This window comes from Aedes albopictus, chromosome 3 (assembly GCF_035046485.1).
Source record: "Aedes albopictus strain Foshan chromosome 3, AalbF5, whole genome shotgun sequence".
Lineage (NCBI taxonomy): Eukaryota > Metazoa > Arthropoda > Insecta > Diptera > Culicidae > Aedes > Aedes albopictus.
In genome coordinates, this window is record NC_085138.1 from 12294023 (window position 1) to 12315198 (window position 21176).

A 21176-nucleotide genomic window follows, 5' to 3' on the forward strand; every position below is an offset into this window, starting at 1 on the left:
ACGCCCACCCAAACATGCCCACCTGCGCGCCATCTGCTGTTGGTTCTAATTTGTAAACATCTTTTGTTTAGTTGTTTATAAACATCAAGAATAGTAAATACATTAGCGTTTTTCTCTTCCTTTCGGTGCTGATGCTCAGTTTTTTAGGTAATTATTGCACAGTTCCCACTAAATCAAACTGCACAGTATGAAAGTGTGACGGTTGAAGAGTGTGACGATAAGTGCAACCGCGCTCTCTGACAGTATTTTGACGTCGAGAAATGTCACAAAAAGCACGTGGTATGTGTTTCGCCTGATTCTTTCTCAATTTTGTTTTGATTCTCATCCATCTGACAACCCGCGCATTTGGCTATCTTTCTTTTTTCTCACCCAGAGTCATGACCGGGTGGCCAGTTATACAGGTTTATGCATTTCTCTTGTAGAAAAAGATCATAAAATGTGTAATTTATAAAATTGATATCGGCAACCGTGCTGGAGCACAAAAATAGTGTGATAGATGAAGTGCATCAAAAATCCATCTTTCAAAGCAACCAGCAATATCGAAATTTCTTGAGTTGTAGTGTTGAATTATCCTCATATTAAAGCACCAGAACCGCTCTGGGAGTTTTCAATTTTCAACCGATTTCCGCACTCCATACAAAACGAAAACAAAATCAAGCAAGAGTAGAGGCAAATATTTCATAATGGCGAAAACAAAAACTGATTTTTTTTCGGGAAAATTTTTTTCAATATAATCTAAATAAAATGTGTGGGATTATGCTTGAATCACATGCTGACTTGCTTTTAGCATGATAAAACGGTGTTAAAATCAATTTTGCGAACGAAAATAGATATTTTCTTGGTTGGCCGTTACGTCCTTCTAATGGTACTAAAATTGAATAGAGGGTAGGCGCAATTTGTTCCCAGTTGACAGCCAGCTTACTCCCCTGTCGAAAACCCGTCAGCAGCAAGCGCCCTGCGGTGACGACTACACTAAAAATAATACGCATCTAGTTTGTATATGCCGCGCACATAGATTTTTGCAATCAAGCTTTGCACATAAATTTCACTGGCCTTGCACATAGAACCAGATTTCTAACTCACCTTAGTTTCTACATGCAATGCACATAAATAATAAAGGTCTGTACGTTTTTATTTTATATGTTAACCTATTACATTTTAAATGCCATCACACATAAATACGATTTGTAGTTTTCTAGAAATAAAATAATTAAGACGATAATTATGATGAAAAAAATGTATTTGTAACAATAGATTTGCAAACACTATGGTGTTTATTTGGATCTTTCCAAAAGCGAATTTTCGGCGATAGACCTTTTCAGCAGTCCGGCCAAACGAAAAAGCTACTCGATGTGGGTGAAAACACGAGAAGACTCTTTTTGATTCTGATTTGGTGGGGACCAAGGTGGGGACTCGCCTCTGGTGTTATTTGTCGAATTGTCCATCTGGTGTTTCCGTGATTGGCGTGCAGTTGCGGAAGCACCTTTTCTGGTACTTCAGGCTTCTTCATGCCGGAGTTTTCTACCTGGCAGACCACGATGACGCGTTTTTGCTTAACGACCAGCACCTCCACTTGAGCAAAGCTATATAAAAAAAACGTTGATTCATATCAAATGCAATTTTATCACTCAAAAACTAATAAATACTTACGACCAGGAGACTTAAAATATCGACCGTAAACTCGGCCAGCAACAAAAGCCTTTCTTCTTGCTCCCAAGCTTGCTCCACCATTTTTCCGTTAAAGAAAATTTTTGAACGTTTTGAAATATAAATCGGTACACTCAAAATTTATATTCAGTTAACATAGGTTGTAAATGTATCATTTTTAGAACTCATAGCTGTGCATATAAAAAATATGTGCAACTCAATTATATTTAATGTAAACACTATAAAATCTAAATGCCGCATATAAAATGAGGATTTGGGCCACCGATTCGATTTTATCTGCTTTGTGCACATAAAAACTAATGGAGTTTTCATTTCAGTGTATAGGTAGCGCCACAGTGCAAAGTAGGTGCAGGAAAGGTGGACGAAAATTTGGTGGCTGAATTCAGACAGGACGGGCAAAAATATTAGTCGGAAATAATTATTAGTTTTGTAATCGGTAATTAACAGAATACATTTTAGTTTCAAGCTGTTGTAACAAAATACACTGCTGTGGAAATTTTATTTCAAGAACATTTTCTTGAAAATTTTATAATGTCGCGACTAAATCAAGATCCAGAAAAGACGTGTTACAACTGCGCGGGATGTCGTCGTCCGGATGATGACGAAAGTGAGATGGTGTTTTGTGACCATTGCCAACGCTGGTACCGTTTTGGATGCACCGGTGTATCGGCCGATGTGAGAGACGTTTCCTGGTCTTGCGAAGAGTGTCTGCGCCATTCGGCGGACAAAGAGGGGCCAGCCGGCCTAGATGAGGAGATGGAGAAACTCGAGCAGGAGATGGAGAAGGAGAGGCAAGCCAAGGAGTTGCAGACGATCCTCCACAGTAAAGGACTGGAGCACCAGAAGAAGCTGTTTCTGATGCGACAGGAGGCCGAAAGAAAAAGGCGCGAAATGGAGTTGCCTTTCGGGTTTCCGAACGTCGAAAATCTGGCGCGACTTCAAGAGTGTGAAGGGTCAAGTACAAGTAGCTGTAAGAAGCAGGCTCCTACTTCCAAGTTCAGTACCGCAAATAATCAAATCCTTGCGGATGCTGTACGGTAGGCCTGAACAGTTGCTGAACATGTTGCTGTCGAACATGCGGAAGGCATCGTCTCCAAGAGCGGACAAATGGGCATCATTCATCCAGTTCGGTGTATCAGCAGCTCACCGATCATTTGGAAGCGACAGGTCTGACAGTGCATCTTTTCAACCCGATGCTCAATCAGGAGTTGACGGAGAAGCTACCGACCAGTACGCAGCTTGAACGAGTGTGATATCGAAGGATGTCCCAGCTCGTGACGCTTCGGACATTATCCAACTTTCTCACGAAGATTGTCAACTGAATTCTCACGTGGAGTTCCGCAAATCCTCATCGGCCTCAAGGACATCCATCTCTACGCTCCTTTGGTATCTAGGATCGGCAAGCCTGACGAGCCGATCGCCGTCTGGTCGAAGCTTGGCTGGACCATCTACGGGCCAACATGCGAACCAGGCATAGTCGGTCATCACCAATGCGAAACGGTTTTGAACCAGGAGTTGCACGGCATGCTGCGAAGTCATTAATAATGCGTTCATGATTAACAAAAATTTTAATCATGATTAATCATTGATGATTAAAATTCCAATTTTGGTGATTATTGATTATGATTAATGATTAATTTGATTTTTAGGATGATTAAAGATTATGATTAATGATTAAAATTGGTTTTATCTATGATTATTGATTATAATTAATGATTAAAAATGGCTCATTGATTAAAAATCATGATTAGTTATGATTAATCAATCACAAAAAAACTGGAAATGATTAAAATATATTTATTGTTTAACATGTTTTTTAAGTTCGAAAGTAAAAGGTAACTCTGTCCGGGAGATTTTTGAAAGAAGAATCATAAATTATATTATTTAGAACAGCATTTGATCCAAATTAAATTGGATCATATATTTTATATGGTGAATCGTTTTTGATGATGAATGATTAATGATTGATTAATGTTTTTTTCTTATGATTATGATTACTGATTAATGATTAGATTGCAAAAACAGTGTGATTAAGATTATTGATTAATGATTAAATGAGATTTTTTTGTGATTATGATTAATGATTTTGATTAATCTTAATCATTAATCATTAATCATGATTAAATTTATGATTAATCATTAACGCTCTGCATTATACCTTGGAGAAGTCGGTGATTTCCGTGGCGCTGGCTGTTTCCGGAGTCCGAAGAAGACAAGCGAGCGAAGGCGATCCTTAACAGTACGAGTGGGCGACCGTTTTGAGACGGGGCTATTATGGAAGGAGGACGAAGTGTGGCTTCCCGACAGATATCCCATGGTGGTGAAACGATTCCGTCCCCTCCAGAGGCGATTAACGAAGGACGACTGATTGTGCAAGAAGGTAAGCGAATTGATCGAGCATTATTCGGCTAAAGGCTACATTCACGTAGCTACAGAGGCGGAGCTAGAGCTTTTCGCGCCGGACCAAGTTTGGTACCTGCCAATCAGCGTGGTGGTGCATCCCAAAAAGCCGGGAAAAGTTCGTCTGGTGTGGGACGCAGCTGCAGCAGTCAACGGAGTGTCGCTGAATTCCACATTGTTGAACCGGACATGTTAACTCCGCTCCCTAGTGTCCTAGCAAAATTCCTTGAGCGAGTGGTAGGTTCCGGCGACGATATCAAGAAGATGTATCTCCAAGTCCGAATGCGCAAAGAGGACAAAAGGGCGCGATTCGGAATACTTATTATTCGGAAGTGCGCGGAGCAGATGAAAATCTACATCATTGACGTAGCGATGTTCAGCGACACGAGTTCTCCTAGCACGGCTCAGTTTGTCAAGAACCGTAACGCTGGACAGTTTCTGGAGTACGCTGGACAGTTTCCGGAGGCGGCCAAGGCAATAGTGGAGAACCAATACGTGGACGTCTATTGCGATAGTACGGACACGGTCGAAGAAGCGGTAAAGCGGGCCAGGAGGTGAAGTTCGTCCATTCCAAAGGTGGGTTTGAGATCCGAAACTGGGTGTTCAACTCGGGCGAATTTCTAGAAGGTATTGGTGAGCGTGCAACCGACCGGAGTGTGCTGGTTCTGCAGGAGAAGGAATCTCATCTGGAGCGCGTTTTGGGGATAGTGTAGAGTCCTGGCTATGTTTCGTGATGATCTGGCGCCGTATTTCTCCGGTGATCGTCGACCGACCAAAAAGGTAGTGATGAGCAGTGTCATGAGGCTGTTCGACCCTCTGGAATGCTGGCTACTTTTGTAATCCACGGGAAAATGCTGATCCAGGACCTGTGGTGAAGTGGCATCTAAAAAGAACATCTGGCATCACTTTATGCCACTATGAAAACATTATAAAATTAAGTCCATAATTATTCGGGCAATTCAGGTCCCCTTTCCTCCTTCTGTCACGCTTTTTCATATCCCAAGCAACACACATGTTATATAAAAGTTACGACAGCGCAAGTTTTGGTTGTGTAGAAGTTTATTTTACGTTATTTCAACACAATGTTAGAATTACGTAAAATAAACTTCTATACAACCAAAACTTGCGCTGTCGTAACTCTATTATAACATGTGTGTTGCTTGGGATACTTATTACATGAAGTGTCATACTTTCACAGACCCCCCCCCCCTAAACGACGGTCATCATATTTGAACGACCCCTAACATGGATAGCGTAGGCATCAACAACCATGCGCCTCCATGTGTTTCTCAATCTTCTTGGAAACACTTGACTGATAAAAAATGATCAGAAAACCAGAAAATTGCAATCAAGAAAACTGGAAGTTGATAATTTTCATTGGAAAACTTAAAAATTTTCCGTGGGTTTGCCTACCTGGCTTCTAGAAGGATGTTTTATGCTAACATATGTTGACTGACATCATTCACCTATATCTCCGGTCCGGGAATTTCTCTAAAGTAGAATGCATTCACAATTCTTAGAAATTGATTGAATAAGTTTCAAATTATTTTGTTCATTTAGCTAAGAACTGGATTTGTTCCGCGGAAAATCCTGCTTGTTTTACCTTTCATACTTTCCACCATGTGCACGCCGGTGTAAACAAGCAACCACTGAAGAAGCGTCGTCGTCCATCCTAGCCACTTCGCCCGAAGAGATGGTATGAAGACGCGTGGTGGGACGTGCGCGCACGCTCTGTGTGTGGTGGAGTAACGGGCAGATCGCGCGCGCAGACTTGCGGAACGATCGCTCCCATGAGTTTACTACTCATGAAATTTTAACAGGTATATAAATACGAGTATCCAGTTCTAGTCCGGTATCATTGTCAAGTCAAAGTTCTCAAGGTTCATATCGCTGAAGAAAGTGTCCCGTTTGGTGCCATAGTCAAAATGAAATCTTTCGTGTGTGCTGCCGCGTTGGCCTCGATGCTGGCCGTGGCCAGTTGTGCCCCGTATGGTAATGCAGTGTGATTGATGGTTTGTGTTCGATATGTTTGCTGAATGTTTTGTGCAATTACAGTGATCTTCCTGGAGGAAGCCCCAATCCGAGTGGTTCGATCGGCTAATGTTGGTCTAGATGCTTCGGGAAGTGCTGCTAACGCTGGTGCTCAATCCTTCAACCAGGGTGGTGGATTCCCAGGATTCGGAGGGTTTGGTGGATCCGCTGCCAACGCCGGAGCTCAATCGTTTACCCAGGGAGGTGGCTTCGGAGGATTCGGTGGTCTGAGCGGTTCGGCTGCTAATGCCGCTACTCAGTCCTTCAATCAGGGAGGATTCGGAGGTGGTTTGGCCGGAAGCGCCGCCAACGCTGGCACTCAGTCGTTCACTCAAGGAGGACATGGTGGTCTGTCTGGTAGTGCTGCCAATGCTGGTACTCAATCATTCACCCAGGGTGGAGGTTTCCCAGGATTTGGTGGACTTAGCGGATCGGCTGCTAACGCCGGATCGCAGTCCTTCACCCAGGGAGGATTTGGAGGTGGTTTGAGTGGATCGGCTGCCAATGCTGGAACTCAGTCCTTCACTCAGGGAGGACACGGAGCAGGACTTGCCGGAAGTGCTGCTAACGCCGCTGCTCAGTCCTTCACCCAGGGAACTTCGTTCCAAGGTCATGGTCATCAAATTGGCGTACACTAAGCGGGAACCCCCACGGAACAGAGGGAGGAAACGATAACAACTCGCACCTGTCCACGGTCAACGATTATCGGAACACGAGATGGGCTGACGACTCGAGAATACTAAACAGTATAGGCATAATCCATTTTCCGATTGAACCGTTACGGAAAGACGAAACAAAACCGACCGCAGCTGGGAATTATGCAAATTCAGCATTAAGCGAATGGAGGACAACCGTTTGTTTGTTGTTGATCAAGGCATTAATTCTCGGCGGTTCATATTTATGGACATAGACAAATAAATTTAAATAAAATAAAAAAAAAATACTCAAACCAAACCAAGAGACAGTGTTTTGTTCAAATTGATTTATGTATTGTTGACGTTTTCCTTTCTATGGCTTCAAACGAATATTTCTATGTCAGAATGAAATTTCCGAAATAAGTGCTAAAGCTTTGCCTACGACTTCGCGTAGGCAAAATTTTACATAATCAATTTAATACATTAGTTGTAAATCATTTTCTAATTGCTATCAAAAATTCATGAATTTTGCATACCAAGAATTAGGAGCAAACTTTACTGAATTTAAATAAAAAAGTTTTGTCGTTTTCATGTGTAAGTTCTGGATTTTCTAATGAACGAGAACGACACCTAAATCGGTGGACCTGAGAAGATCATCTTGAAAGCATTTTTTTTTTTGGGTTTTCATAAAGCAGAGGGGGAGGGCGGTTTGAAAAATGTCGATTTTAGCGTTACGTAATAAATGGATACTGTCCAATGATCGTGAACTTGAGCATCTGGCATAGTGGTTCGATGTGTTGTTAACATCACCAATTTAGGAGCCATATTTAGTCCATTCACAAAACGTGTCTCCAATTATTATTTGAAGTCAATGAAAAACTATGGGTAAACAAATATATTATGTTCTATAGAACCTCAAAATGCATAAAATAAAGTACAACAACAGTAAGCTCTGGAATACTAATGGCACTATTACCCTAGGCATTTACAGTTGCTCGACTACCTGTCCAAAACAGGTTCAGATCAAAACAACCGGTGAAAAGATTTAATTCGTATGTTTTTTGTTAGGTTTGCCTCTTCTGCTTCGTTTTTGCAAACTAATCTTGCTGGGCGGTTTTTGAGAATATAAAAGAATCACACCATTCAGAGTCATGCTGCGTTGGAAACATTATGGAAATGCGAATCGATACAACTGCGTTATTTACAACTTCTTCAAGCATAAACAAACTAGCTGGAGTTCTACTCGAAACATTCATTATTTTCTTATATTAGAATGAAATTACAATATAAAAAACGGCAAATACATTTTACAGGAAAGTATTAGCCCTGCATTGTCAATATATAAATTTCGGTAAATTTTAAGTGGTTTTGGGGAGTGTTTTTGAAGATTAATTAATATTTTAAACAAATTTTGTCCGGAACGAAAAGCAGGAAACCCAATCTGACGATTTACTGCATCATCGTATACTTCTATGAAACTAACTTGCGCTTCTAAAATAATGTCCTTTTTGCACAACATGACTCGAAAATCTTTCTTTTCCAGATAATTCTCGGAGAACATTAAAATTTGATCGCATCAACCCGGAACAAGGGTTTTAAAATCTATATTAGCGTTCAAAACAACTGTGCAAAATTTGGAAGCGATTGGTTGCGTCCCCTTATTCCGCATTGCGATTGAAATTTGCATGGAAGTTAGTATGGGAAAACGTACTTTTTTGCATTTTACTCATATTTTGAATTCGTTTGTCTAATACTACGTAACTAATGAAGTGAAAGTATTGCCTAGGATATGCCGAAAAACTTTGCCTAAGACCGCAAAGCGATCCGACGCTTATGAAAAAAGTTATTCCATTGGTAACTTATGCCAAACATTGAGATTTTATTATTGATGTTATTCCTTTACATATTAAATGTCAAGCACCACCGGGCAATCTGTACGTTATAACTTTTTCCACAAGTGTCGGACCACTTTGCGGTCTTTGGCAAAGTTTTTCGGCATATCCTAGGCTATACTTTAACCTTATTAGTTAGATTGTTTTAGACAAAAAATGTCAATTTATGCGAAAAATGCAAAAAAGCACGTTTTACCATACTAAATTCCATACAAATTTCAATTTCAATGCGGAATGCGGGGACGCAATCGACCATACCAAATTTTGCACAGTTGTTTTGGACGCTAAAAAAAACCGAAAAAGCTTTGTTCCAAAAAATCGAGTTTGTTGACCCAGTCTAGTATATAGCAAAATCATGCTGACGGTGCCAGGGTTCGATTCTCATATGAATTGCACTGAGATTCAACTGTATAAGAGGCTGGAACACTCCTTTTATTCTCAAAGTGAAATATGAGCAGCTCATTTTGGATCAATACCAGCGCCGGCCAAGTCCTTACTGTTAGTTTGGGGAGGGAAAGGAATGTTTGAGTGCGATAGTTGTTGCTACCAGAGATCGAGAGCACTCTGCGCGTCCCCACAACCAGCACGGATGCTCTATTTGTTAGTAGCAGTGTCTCTGGGAGGGGTTTTCAACGAGCAATGATACATTTTTTAAACTTTACACTTACATTTCATAAACAACATTGAACAATTGTAGTCGTAGTTGTAAAATAGCGGCGCAGCTGAAATTTTTTTTGTCATAAAGCGCTTTATACTGAAACTTTGTTCCACAAATTTTAGCTCTGGGAAGGGGTTTTAACCCTAAAATCCCCCGCGTGGCTACCCCAATGGTTAGTAGGGAAGGATGTGAGATCTTGGAGTCACCTTTGGTCGGTGATGCGATCCATGGATGGGTGATAGATTGTGAGTTGATTACTCAGAAGGAGAAGCGGCACAGTTCACTTGTTTGCATGACTTGTAGGCGTTATATAATGAATTGACACTGCTGTGAAAGTTGGAAAGAAGGGAAAAGGATTTTTCAACTCGTTTCTGTTCTAGCGAGAACATAAATTCCAAGGGTATTTCTGGAGGAAATTCTGAAAGAATTCCGGAAAAATTTCAGAAGGAATCTTTGTATGAATTTCTGCATAAATCTCTGGAGGAGTTCCTGCTGGAGTCAGTGGTGTCAATGGTCAATGGTCAAAAAATCTCAATGGTTAAAACCCGGGTAGAGGAAAAGAGCTCAATAATGGCATATTTTGATATTGAGATCAAAATGTGATATTGGTTTGATTGACATAAGAGATAAAAGATCAAAAAATAATATCTGAAATTTACTCCTGAAACATCATTCTCAGATCATATTTAGATCTTGTAAGATCTAACCAATAGCAGCGAGCTGTTCGGTTGATTTTGAAATATCAAGTCTTGATATTGTTCAGAAGTTCCAGGAACATTTTTCAGATATTATTTTTTGATCTTTTATCTCTTATGTCAATCAAGCCAATATCATATTTTGATAGTCAGTACTTCACCTCTACCCGGGAAATGGTTAAAAAATCTCTGGTGGAATTCGTGAATCCCTGAAGAATTTCTTTTTTTTTTCTTGGAAGAGTTTCTAAAGGAAAATAATCTTGGAGGAATATCTCAAGAACCGCACGAGGTATTTCTGATAGAACCCTTGGTGGATTTAAAAAAGGAGTTCCTGGAGTTATTTCTGAATACAGAGAAGGATATTTTGAATAAATACCTGGATGAATCTAGGAAAGATTTTCTAAATAAATCCTTCGTAAATGCAATCTGCCACAATTTCTAGAGAAATCCTTAAAAGATTGTTTTAAGGAACCCTCGTTAGATTTTTTTAAGAAACTACAGAGACATTTTCTTATGAATTCTGGAAAAAGTTTTTTAGAAATCACTTGAAGACTTTTTGCATAAATCTTAAGAGGAAATTCATGAGGAACACACGAGAAAATTATCTAATGAAATCTATGAATGAAGGAATAATTTCTTAAGTAATCTCTGAAAAGCTTTATGAAACTGTGATGAATTTCCTGAAGAAAAATATGGAGATTTTCTAGAGCTAGTTATCTAATGAAAGATTTTGTAAAGAAATCCTTACGAAACATTTTTGAGGAGTCTCTTGGAGAACTACATATATGGAATAGTTTCTAAAAAAATCCTTTCAAAAGTTTTGGAAGAATCGTTACTGAGGAAGTTTTGGAAGGAATCTGTGGAGAAATGTATGTAGAAATCTCTTCAAATGGGTGTCTGGGGGAATATTCTGCCAAATATTTTGAATTCATATAAATAAACAGATTGCTTCTTTAGTACAGAGACCATGATAATATGAAAAGCATTGCAAGACCTATTGCACCTTGACACACAAGGACCCTCCCAACATACGTACAGCGGAAACTACAATTCAATACCTTTTAATCAATTTGGCAGAATTCAAAATCGGTCGACTGGATCAAAAGTAACGTTTTTTTGGTTAAGGAGCGATTCCAAGCAACAGCATCAAAATTAAGGAAATTTTTTAATTCATGATTTTCTATTGAACTGAAACTTTGCACAGTTTTTAAGTTCCATCTAAATCGTCATTTTCCGATATCAAATTTTTATTTTGAATCACGACTAACTTTTCAAAAGGGTGTATGTGAAAATGGTTCAAAAATATTCAAAAATCTGCACAGCCAAAATGGTTCGTTCGATTGCTATAAATTTTTCAGCAAAGTTAGATAACTAAATGGTGATTCCTAAGAAAATATACACTGTGAAAAAACATCTTTTTTAACATTAAAAAATATCATTTTTGTCACAAAAACTCAAATATCTCAAAACCCTATCTTTTTACCAACGTAATTTTTTTAGGGAAGACGGTCCATTGTATTAGCAATCTACCATAAAAATTTGATGATGGTAAACTAATAAACAAAAAAGTTATAACATTTCAAACATTTCACAATTTTCACATTTGATAAATATTTTTTTCTGTGTAAATTATTTCGATCAGAAATCGCAGTTAGATGCAGATTTTATTGTTCAGCAAAGTTAGATAACTAAATGGTGATTCCTAAGAAAATGTACACTGTGAAAAAAAAATCTTTTTTTAACATTAAAAAATATCATTTTTGTCACAAAAACTCAAATATCTCAAAACCCTATCTTTTTACCAATGTAATTTTTTAGGGAAAACGGTCCATTGTATTAGCAATCTACCATAAAAATTTGGTGATGATAAACTAATAAACAAAAAAGTTATGACAATTCAAACATTCCACAATTTTCACATTTAGTAATAATTTTTTTTTAGTGTAAATTATTTCGGCCGGAAAGCGCAGTTTGATGCTGATTTTATTGTTAATGGCCTTGCGTGAGTAAAACAATCTGTTTTTATTATGTATTATGTATATTATATGTACAATACTGTTCCGATTTTATCACGCCCTCCGCGCATTAGTCGTTTATTGATTAATTTGCTGTTACATTTGAGGACAAGTGTTTTCCCTCTTCTTCAAGATGAATGTTGAAAGCGTGTTTTGCAACGTTAAAAATATTGAAATGGGTATAAATGTTGAAGTATATTTCAAAGCATTTTTGAAAAAAGGGGTGATTAAATTGTTTAAACAGATGTCGCTGATGGTACGGTGGCATGACTCTCTGCACTTAGCACTTCTGGCAATTTCTCAGTTGTTGTCGTTTTCGAACTTCCTGCGCCCTGCTTTACCGATGATATACAGATGGCTCGTTTGTCAAAGTCTAGACGGCAGGACGTGCAAATGCGTAAATTTGTATTCAATTTGGGCATAACCAGTCTCTTTCAGTTTATCTATGAGATTTCGTAACTCTTTTGAACATTTTTTTTTCACAAACGGTCTACAAGAGAGCGTTGAGTTGAAGACCTTTGAGAAAGCGACTGTTCATGTTGTTCGTTAGATTATAATAAACAAAATCACTTATTAGTTTTAACTGACTAGTTTGGTGTTGTTTGCTTGGACGAAGAAAAAATTTACTATAAAATTTTTAATATCCATAGCGGTAGTATTTTTTTGCTTTTTCGTGAGCATTTTCATGGTATGTATACAGACAAACAAACGTAACACTGACGAAATTTTCATTGACCACGCCTTTAACGATCATTTTGAATCTTGGTTGTGGCTTTCATAACCAGAAGAGTGCCCATCGTTTTTCTTTGCGTTTGACGTTTCACACTAGCGCCTTCTGATGACGATATTGCACAACGCAGTGTTTCGTGAAACATTTCCACCAGGTGGTGGTAGTGTGAACTGGGCGATGGATTTTCACGAAAATTGTTCTAGGCGTTTCGTCTGTTTGTCTGTGGTATGTACCTCTCATGCATTTGTTGTTGTTGAAGTTACTCGCATTTTTCCGATCATAAAGTCTGTTCTCTAAGAGGTATTTTTTTGCAGATCAACTAGACGTATACGCGTATATATAAAACTTTTATTATGCAGCTTTCGTCTTCAAAATAAGTTTAATTCCATTTTTCTTATGATCAACAGCTTTTCAACACTATCAAGGGATTTTTTCACCAGTCACGTACAATAAAAAGTATGACAATCTCAATATTTTTGATCACAACACTGGATCGCGTCTAAGGTTCAAATAGATACTATAGTAATTATAAATAATCAAACAAAAATATCATGAAAACTACTTGCTTAATTCATCCGGTAGCCTTTACAATAAAATCAGCATCAAAATATAGTTCTCGAAATAATTTACACAGAAAAAAAATTTTTTTTGTTACTAAATGTAAAAATTGTGAAATGTTTGAAATGTCATAACTTTTTTGTTTATCAGTTTACCATCACCAAAATTTTATGGTAGATAGCTGATATAATGGGCCATTTTCCCTAAAAAATTGACGTATTAAAAAGATAGGGTTCTGAGATATTTGAGTTTTTGTGACAAAGATCATATTTTTTTATAGTAAAAAAAGAAATTTTTTACAGTGTATATTTTCTAAGGAATCATCATTTAGTTATCTAACTTTGCTGAAAAATTCATAACAATCGAACAATCCGTTTTTGCTGTACAGCTTTTAGAATATTTTTGAACTATTTTCGCATACACCCTTTTGAAAAGTTAGTCGTGAGTGAATATGAAGGTTTGATATCGAAAAATGGCGATTTAGATGAAATTGAAAAACTGTGCAAAGTTTCAGATATTTTTGAAATGGTCGCTCAGGATCGACTGACATGACTCCGTGGAATTCCTCTAAGTTTTGAATAATTTTGATTTTTGATAAACCTATTTTAAAATTGGTCACCCCAATTAGGCCGGAACAAATCTTATTTTCTTCTTTTGTCACTTTCCTCATTGACTCGTCGAGGGGGGGTATGATAAATAATAACTGTATTTGATAGAAAATTACCCAAACAGTTAGGCAAAACCGTCAAACTCCCCAGATTTGTTAAGAAATTTTCTCGACGACACTAATTTCACTTGAAAATTTTTAAATTTCTCAGAGGATTTATTTGTGTCCCCCCTCAAATTGTTGAATTCGGACAAAAAATTTCCGAGGGGGGGGGGTGACATAAGAGAAAATCGAAATTTGTGTCAGCCTTACGAAGTAAAAAAAAACTACAAACCGCCTCAAATCTAACGACATTCTTAGATCCACTATATGGGTCATTCCATCATAGATTTTGGTGCCGATCGCATGACTCCTGGGCCCCGACAGCACTCTTTTATAATACTATGATGAATTTCCTGTTATTTCAAAAAACGTCGTAAAAAAGTCAAGTCACGTTAGATGTGATCCTGACCATTTTGCGCGTGTTTTTGAAAAAAAAAACTCGGTTTACGACAGGTTTTGATACAACGCGGTTTTTTACGACGTTTTTTGAAATAACGCGTTTTTTTTACGTGGTACCGTGTAAAAAAACGGGTAAATTAAAACCGCGTGAAAAAAAAACCGCGTAAAAAACTTCAATGTAAGTGTTAGTTTATTTCACTCAAAATCCTGATATCTTAGAAGTAAGGGTAATTTATCATCGACAAAGATGGCTGCAATAAACCCGCGTAAGGAAGATCTGACTGTACTAATTGTATACCATAAGATGTGATTATTCCCTGCCCCTTCTAGCTACGCTGTCTCAGTGCTCAAATGTCTGTAATGAAACGCATTTATACGAGTGGTAAGCAACACCTAATTTTTTCCGTATGGAACTCGTTCGCAAGTCGGCTCATCCCGAAAGGCAGCAGCGCCCACTATGATTAATGTGCACACGCACTTCCTCCCGGCTTCTGCATATGGTCCACTGCACGAATATATTCTGGCCTGCTCACTCTCACGGAAAATTTGACGTTTGAGAGGTGCCGGCACCGCTCAAACGTAAAATTTTCGGTGAGAGTAAGCAGGCCAGAATATATTTGTGCAGTGGACCATAGAATTGCTGTCATCCACGCGTCCAGATAGGTCCTGATGTTGTGCTACGTCGTTTACTGTTCGCAGTAGGCTTCACTTCGTTGCAACCTGTCAACCTGCTGGAGGATATGTCATTCGACGTGTATGCATATGTAGCAAATGAAATGCAACTGTATCTCTCCCGCCCTGTATGATAACGCATCAGGGTATTGTTTTCCTTTCAGTAGGCAGTTGTTCCTTGTGGCTTTCTGCCGTCCTCTTGTCGTCGTCGTCGTCGTCCTTTTGGAGTGAGATGCAGGCATGAGAATGAGACTTTTTTCTGTTTACCGTTCATCGATACTAGCAGTAAAATAAAAACAAAACAGCGGCAGCACCAATACCATCAGACGCCGCGCCGACGGCAGTCACGCAGACGCTTGATGGTTTTCGCTTCCTCACGAAAATATTTATGAGCAGTCAAGCTGAGGCGGGTGATTGCGAAAAATGTCAAATATTTTCAACTGCTAATAACTCACTTGTTTTGATAGATAATTTAAATCGATTTGCACAAATAGCTAGAGCACACTCCTGGCTTTGTGATGCATGTAAAGAAGTTTGTCTAGAAGCGGTTTGAAACGCAGAAAAATGCGAAAATGGGAGAGACAGAAATTTTTGTCGTCGTTGTGCTCGAGTACTGGCGCTCTCGCGCTTGGAAACCGTTTCGAGGAAGAAGGCTGCTGGAAAAAAAATGTTATGACATTTATTTTTCGAACAGTTTGAGTTTGGCTGGGCTTGTGATGTTCGTGTGGAAAAATGTCAAATGTACAGCCGGTTACCGTTTTTTCCAGTACATTTCTCATCGCTGTGTATGACAGGAGGATTTTAATCTTGCCAGAACCAGCTGCTACATGATGCCGGGTTGTCGGATGATGCTTGAAGAACGATATATGAAGCGACACTCCTCGCATTGCAACGCCTCCTGCTGAGAGCTACAATTACTCGATGACAGCTCAGGTTATCAACTGCTGTGGTATAGGGAATTTCACTTGTTGTGCAGAAAAAACTTTGTCGGAATCCGCAAAGTGATCTTTGATTGCGAAAAAAGGTATATCCTAGCTTGATCAGCTTCCAGTAATAGTGAAGGTGGTCATTAGCATGGGACAGAAAAGAACATTTCACTTCTGTACTTTTTGATTTCCATTTTGGCCCCATATTAAGGACAAGGTATTTGGAGTACATTGCTCAACATTTCTAGAGCACCGTTTTTTAGAACCGTTGAACGGATTTGGATAAATCGATGAATTATTTCTATTGAAAATTCTACGAGGAACCAACCCTTCGCAGACCGCAAAACGATTTAGGCATGTGGAAAAAGTTATTGACTGAAAACCGAATAGCTTGGCAACGCTGTTTAACATGTAAGGAATAACAATAAATAATAAAATCTCGTTATTTTATGGTTCGGGAAAAGCTTAGTAACTTAGTATCGCAGTGAAGAAGAAAATTTTCCCATAGTCAATCGTATGAAAAACTGAGAATGGCTGGTGCTAAAATATACTTTTCCCGATCGATCTGAAATTTGGCACAGTTAATATGCGACCAAAATGGAACTCAAAAAGTATACAGGAGTTAGAGTTTTTACCATTTTTTTATATTTTCCCATGTAAACCGTGTCCCACGCTAGTGGTCATGCAGTCAATTAAGAGATCTGATATTTTTCAGCTCTGCCTATGCGGCGAGCATTACTCGGCATTTGTCAAGAACATGTGCCCTCAATTAGTTTCTCAATTCGATGATGGTTTTGGGAAACAAAATCTTGTTTTTCTAAACAGAGTAATCTTAGAATTCAGGAACATTTTGGCTTTCGTAGATAATGAGCTCATATTCAACGAGAAAGGCACTATTTCCACTAGGTGGATTAATCTGGTTTTTTTTTTTTATTTTTAGGCGTGCTCACTACATACTGACAAAAAATACAAAAATAGAAACAAAACAACCAGCTCTTCAACCTATGTTAGTAGTAAGATGAAAATGGTAACCACATGCTTATTAAGGGAACCCTACGAATTTTAAATCAGACATTGTCAAAGATATAATTCAGAAGAAGAAGTATCGAGATAAATATGTCATGTGATTCAATCAGATAGAAAAAAATAACCCTGATTTATGTGGTTCTGTGTGGTGCACCTTTTGAGGATAAACTATTTATTTATTTTGAGATGATGATTGGTTTACTGTTGAAATATACCGTATATATAAAATCATTTACTTACAAAGAAAAAATCACCATTGGCCAAAACCTGGTTTCCACTTCAGTGATATGTTTCATCTCTCTCCGTCTTGCACCCTACTGACGTAGTCATTTATCACGCTACCTTGTTACTCAGGCTTATATTCCCCGTTCCATTCCTTAAGTCACATTTTAAAACATGCTTCTCAATTCCTGAGCAAATATTTTAGAGTCTAGTGTGCAAAGGTAAGCTAAAACTCAATGCTGCAGTGCAGATATTTACACTTCCTAATCAATCATTCCTTATCAGCATCGGCAATATATGATTCTATGAAAAACTTTTTACGTGAATCCCTGGGTTTTTCTACACATACTTTTGAGTTATAACTCTGTGTAAGCTGCAACTGATCAAGTATAAAAGATTGCCAGGATTGTAACAGCAGTCAGTCAAGTGCATTGCATTCAGTTTTACATTACTCAAGCGCATCCCGCTGCAGTGTAATCTGTGAGAATAAAGAAAAAAACAACTCATCCCATAATGAACTCGCTGGCTGTATTCGTCCTGGTGGTAGCCGCCATTGCCACCGTTAGCTGTGCCCCACAGTTTGGAGCTTCCGGAGCAGGTGCCCAGGCTGGATCGCAAAGTATGGGAATGGGCACCGGATTTCTACCGCACGGACATGGAATGGGAATGTCTGGATCGGCTGCTCACGCCGGTGCTCATTCTCAGTCGATGGGAGTGGGACACGGACCGTTCCCGGGAGGTATGGGCATGAGTGCCTCGGCTGCCAACGCTGGTGCTCAAAGTTTCGGCCAGGGTGGACCATTCGGAGGTCTCAGTGGATCTATGGCCAACGCTGGAGCCCAGAGCATGGGACAAGGTTTCGGCGGGTAGTTAAATGAAGTGAAAACGATTCATTGAACTGAACTAGTATTTCAAGTAGTGTGAACTTTTACTACTTGAACAAAAATGTGCTACGATATTGAAATAAATATGATTATTTATTAAATTCCAGTTTACACGAGCATTTCAATCAAAGGTTAGCAAATGGTGGAACTAGATGACAAGTAATTATGTGCTTCATACTACATACTAGAGCGGCCCACACCTTTATGAAAAAAAAACTCGAAAAATACAATCTTTTACCCTTTCAATTTTGTTTTGGACATGAGCAAATAGATTCTGAATTTGTGCGTAATCGATAAAGTTAAAGGGACGCTCAACAAGTTTGAGATTAGAGTGAGAAAACTTGGTCAAATGAAAGCAGAAATGAGTTTTTGATTTTTGCCGCTAGGTGGCGTTGTAAGCGTACAATGAGAGTCGTTGAAATAAATTTATAATAAAAAAAACTAATATGGTATTGTTATAAATAACTGTATACTAGCCTGAGACACGATCTACACGAATCAGTGTGGTGCTGGTAGCGGTGATCAATTTTTAGAAGGTTAAGCATGTTTCTTTACTCGTACATCATTTCTTCTGGAGCTCATAATATTTTTTGTAAATATCTACAAATCTTTCGTAAGAAATCAAAGCCAAACTTTTTTAACATATAATTTTTTTTGAAAATGTCTACATGTCCATGACTAAAGTACTTGCAATAATTAAACATTCTGTTTGCTTATACTTATAAGCAATCTTGGAATTTCTTGTATCTGTATCTGTAACTGAATCCCTGGAGGAAACTCTGAAGGAACCTCTGGAGGAATTTCTGGAGGAATCACTAAAGGAATTCATCGATGAATCATTGGAGAAATTCCTGGAAGAATGCATGGAGGAATTTACTGAAAAAAATGCAGGGGGAATTGCTAAAGAAATTCCAGGAATGATTCCTTGGGGAATTTATGAGATAACTTCTGGTTGAATTCTTGGAGAAATGCCTGGAGGAGACCCTAGAGGAATTGATGGATGAAGTCCTAGAGGAGTGTCTGTAGGAATCTTTGGAGAAATTGCTCCTGAAGTAATGCCAAGAGAAATTCCTGGAGGAGCCCCTGGGAAAATCCTTAGGGAAATCCCTGAAGAAATCCCTGCAGGAATCCCTGAGGAAATTCCTGGATGAATCCCTGTAGGAACTACTGGAGGAATGCCCGGACGATTTCCTGGATAAAATCCTTGAGGAATTTCTGGGGTAATTCCTGGAGAAATCCATGAAGTAGTTTCTTGAGGAATCTCTGGAGAAAACCGTGGAGGAATACTTGCAATAATTTATCATTCAGTTTGCTAATCCTTATCAGCAATCTTGGAATTTCTTGGAACTGTATTCCTCTAATAATAAAACTTCAATTGTATTGTTCCGAATTCATCCTTGCTGGAGTTTTTCTAAAGACAGTTTTATATACTCATATACTGCGCTCATCTCAGAGCATAAACCTATAGAAATGTCAATCAACGTATTCCTGGGAAAATTCTTGGGAAAATTGTTGAAGGTATTCTTATGAAAGCCTTGAAACTATCACTGTAGGAAACCCTCGAGGTATCCCTGGAAGAATTCCTTAAGGGAATCCCTGGAGAAATTGTTGAAGAATTTTCTGGAGGTATTTCCGGAGAACTCTCAAATAATGGAATCCTTGGAAAATTTACATGAAGGCAATCCTGGTCTAATCGCTCTAATGTATTCTAAAAGAAATGTGCATTCATTCACTATGGAAATTCCAGGAGGTGAAGGATTCGGGAAGAATCTTTCTGAAAGAATCCTTGGTGGATTTATTGTAAAATTCGTGATGGAATGAATCCCAGACTAAACTTCTGAAGAAATTCATAGAGAAATTTCCGATGAAATTCCTGGAATGTTACAGAAAAAAAAATGCGGAACACTACAAATGCATTGTGCCGATGGGTACCACAATACGGACAACTATCAACATAACCCTATAAATGCCCATTTTAGTTTCCGTATCGAGCTCTACATTTAGGAACTAGATACGAAAAATAAAATGGAACATTACAAATGCACCAAACACAACCAGGCTTGACAGAAACTCCCTCGCGAGAAAATGAGGAAGCGATTTCGGCGTTTTTCTGAGGAGTGAAAATAAAACTCAGAAATCAGAACGCAAATCCTCAACAGCACCGAGCGCGAGTTTGCCGCGCAGCGAGGAGTTCGTCCAACACTCATAATTGCTTGTTGTGATTCTCACGTCCACTCACACTCAAAAAGCTCTCGCGAGTTCCACTCCCATACAAAGAAAGACTCTCGAGGCGAAAATCGCACTCAAAAACCCGAAATAATCATCGGCTCTTTTTTCGTTCCCCTCTTCCTCGCTCAGTTTTTATTGCCTCTCTGTTTGGGGTTCGGTCGCTCCCTCGCAAAGACGCAAAAGCAAAACACCGCTCTAGAGCATGTTGCAAAACTCTTTTGATTTTGAGGAGGATTATCAAGCCTGAACACAACATGCAACACATAACATAAATTATTCCCAGTCATCCATATGGATAACGAAGTGCGAATCCAGGATGACGAGGTTTCATAATTGTTCTTGGTCCATCAGTCATCCTAGAATTTTATTTTGTTTGGCAGTTTGCCTTTTAGTTCGCAGCATCTGTTGCTGCATTCATAGCTTGTTTTTGGTCTAGGAATTTCTAATCCTAAGGGGGCATTCCTGGAAAATGGAGAAATCCATGCACAAATTTCGAAAGGAGTTCCTTGGAGAAATTCCTAGAGGAATCCCTGGCGAATTTATAAAGGCATCACTTGACAAATTTTTGGAAGAATCTCTGAAGGACTTTATAAAGGAGTACCCTTAACGTATCCCTGGAAAAAAATCCAAAGGAAATTCTGAAGGAGTTCCTAAAAAATCCATGGATAACCATGGAAATGAAGGATTTCTTGGATGAAAAAAGAAACGCAGGATATATTCCTGAAAGAACCGCAGGACGAACTTCCGAAGGAATTCTTTTGCAGAAGCTGCAGAGGGTATTCTTGAGAGGATTCATGGGTAATTCTTTAACAAATCCGGCGATGAAT

At 38.8% G+C, this 21176-nt stretch overlaps 2 protein-coding genes across 2 annotated transcripts; both read left to right on the top strand.

Moving 5' to 3' along the window:
* Positions 1 to 5900: 5900 nt before the first annotated feature.
* Positions 5901 to 7059, top strand: LOC134291258 (spidroin-1-like). The gene is made up of 2 exons (XM_062858764.1): positions 5901 to 6060; positions 6124 to 7059. Exons 1-2 carry the CDS (start codon positions 5994 to 5996, stop codon positions 6735 to 6737), a joined length of 681 nt encoding a protein of 226 aa, XP_062714748.1. The 5' UTR covers positions 5901 to 5993; the 3' UTR covers positions 6738 to 7059.
* A 10585-nt stretch (positions 7060 to 17644) lies between these two features.
* LOC134289995 (uncharacterized) lies at positions 17645 to 18231 on the top strand. Its single transcript, XM_062856889.1, has one exon. It carries the CDS (start codon positions 17750 to 17752, stop codon positions 18104 to 18106), a length of 357 nt encoding a protein of 118 aa, XP_062712873.1. The 5' UTR covers positions 17645 to 17749; the 3' UTR covers positions 18107 to 18231.
* Positions 18232 to 21176: the final 2945 nt, after the last annotated feature.

What these genes read in the sequence shown, in the direction of transcription:
- LOC134291258 (XM_062858764.1), top strand. Translation starts at nt 5,994, where the DNA reads ATGAAATCTTTCGTGTGTGCTGCCGCGTTGGCCTCGATGCTGGCCGTG. An exon ending in GGCCAGTTGTGCCCCGTATG is followed by an intron (nt 6,061 to 6,123) that starts GTAATGCAGTGT and finishes GTGCAATTACAG; the next exon opens with TGATCTTCCTGGAGGAAGCC.
- LOC134289995 (XM_062856889.1), top strand. Translation starts at nt 17,750, where the DNA reads ATGAACTCGCTGGCTGTATTCGTCCTGGTGGTAGCCGCCATTGCCACC.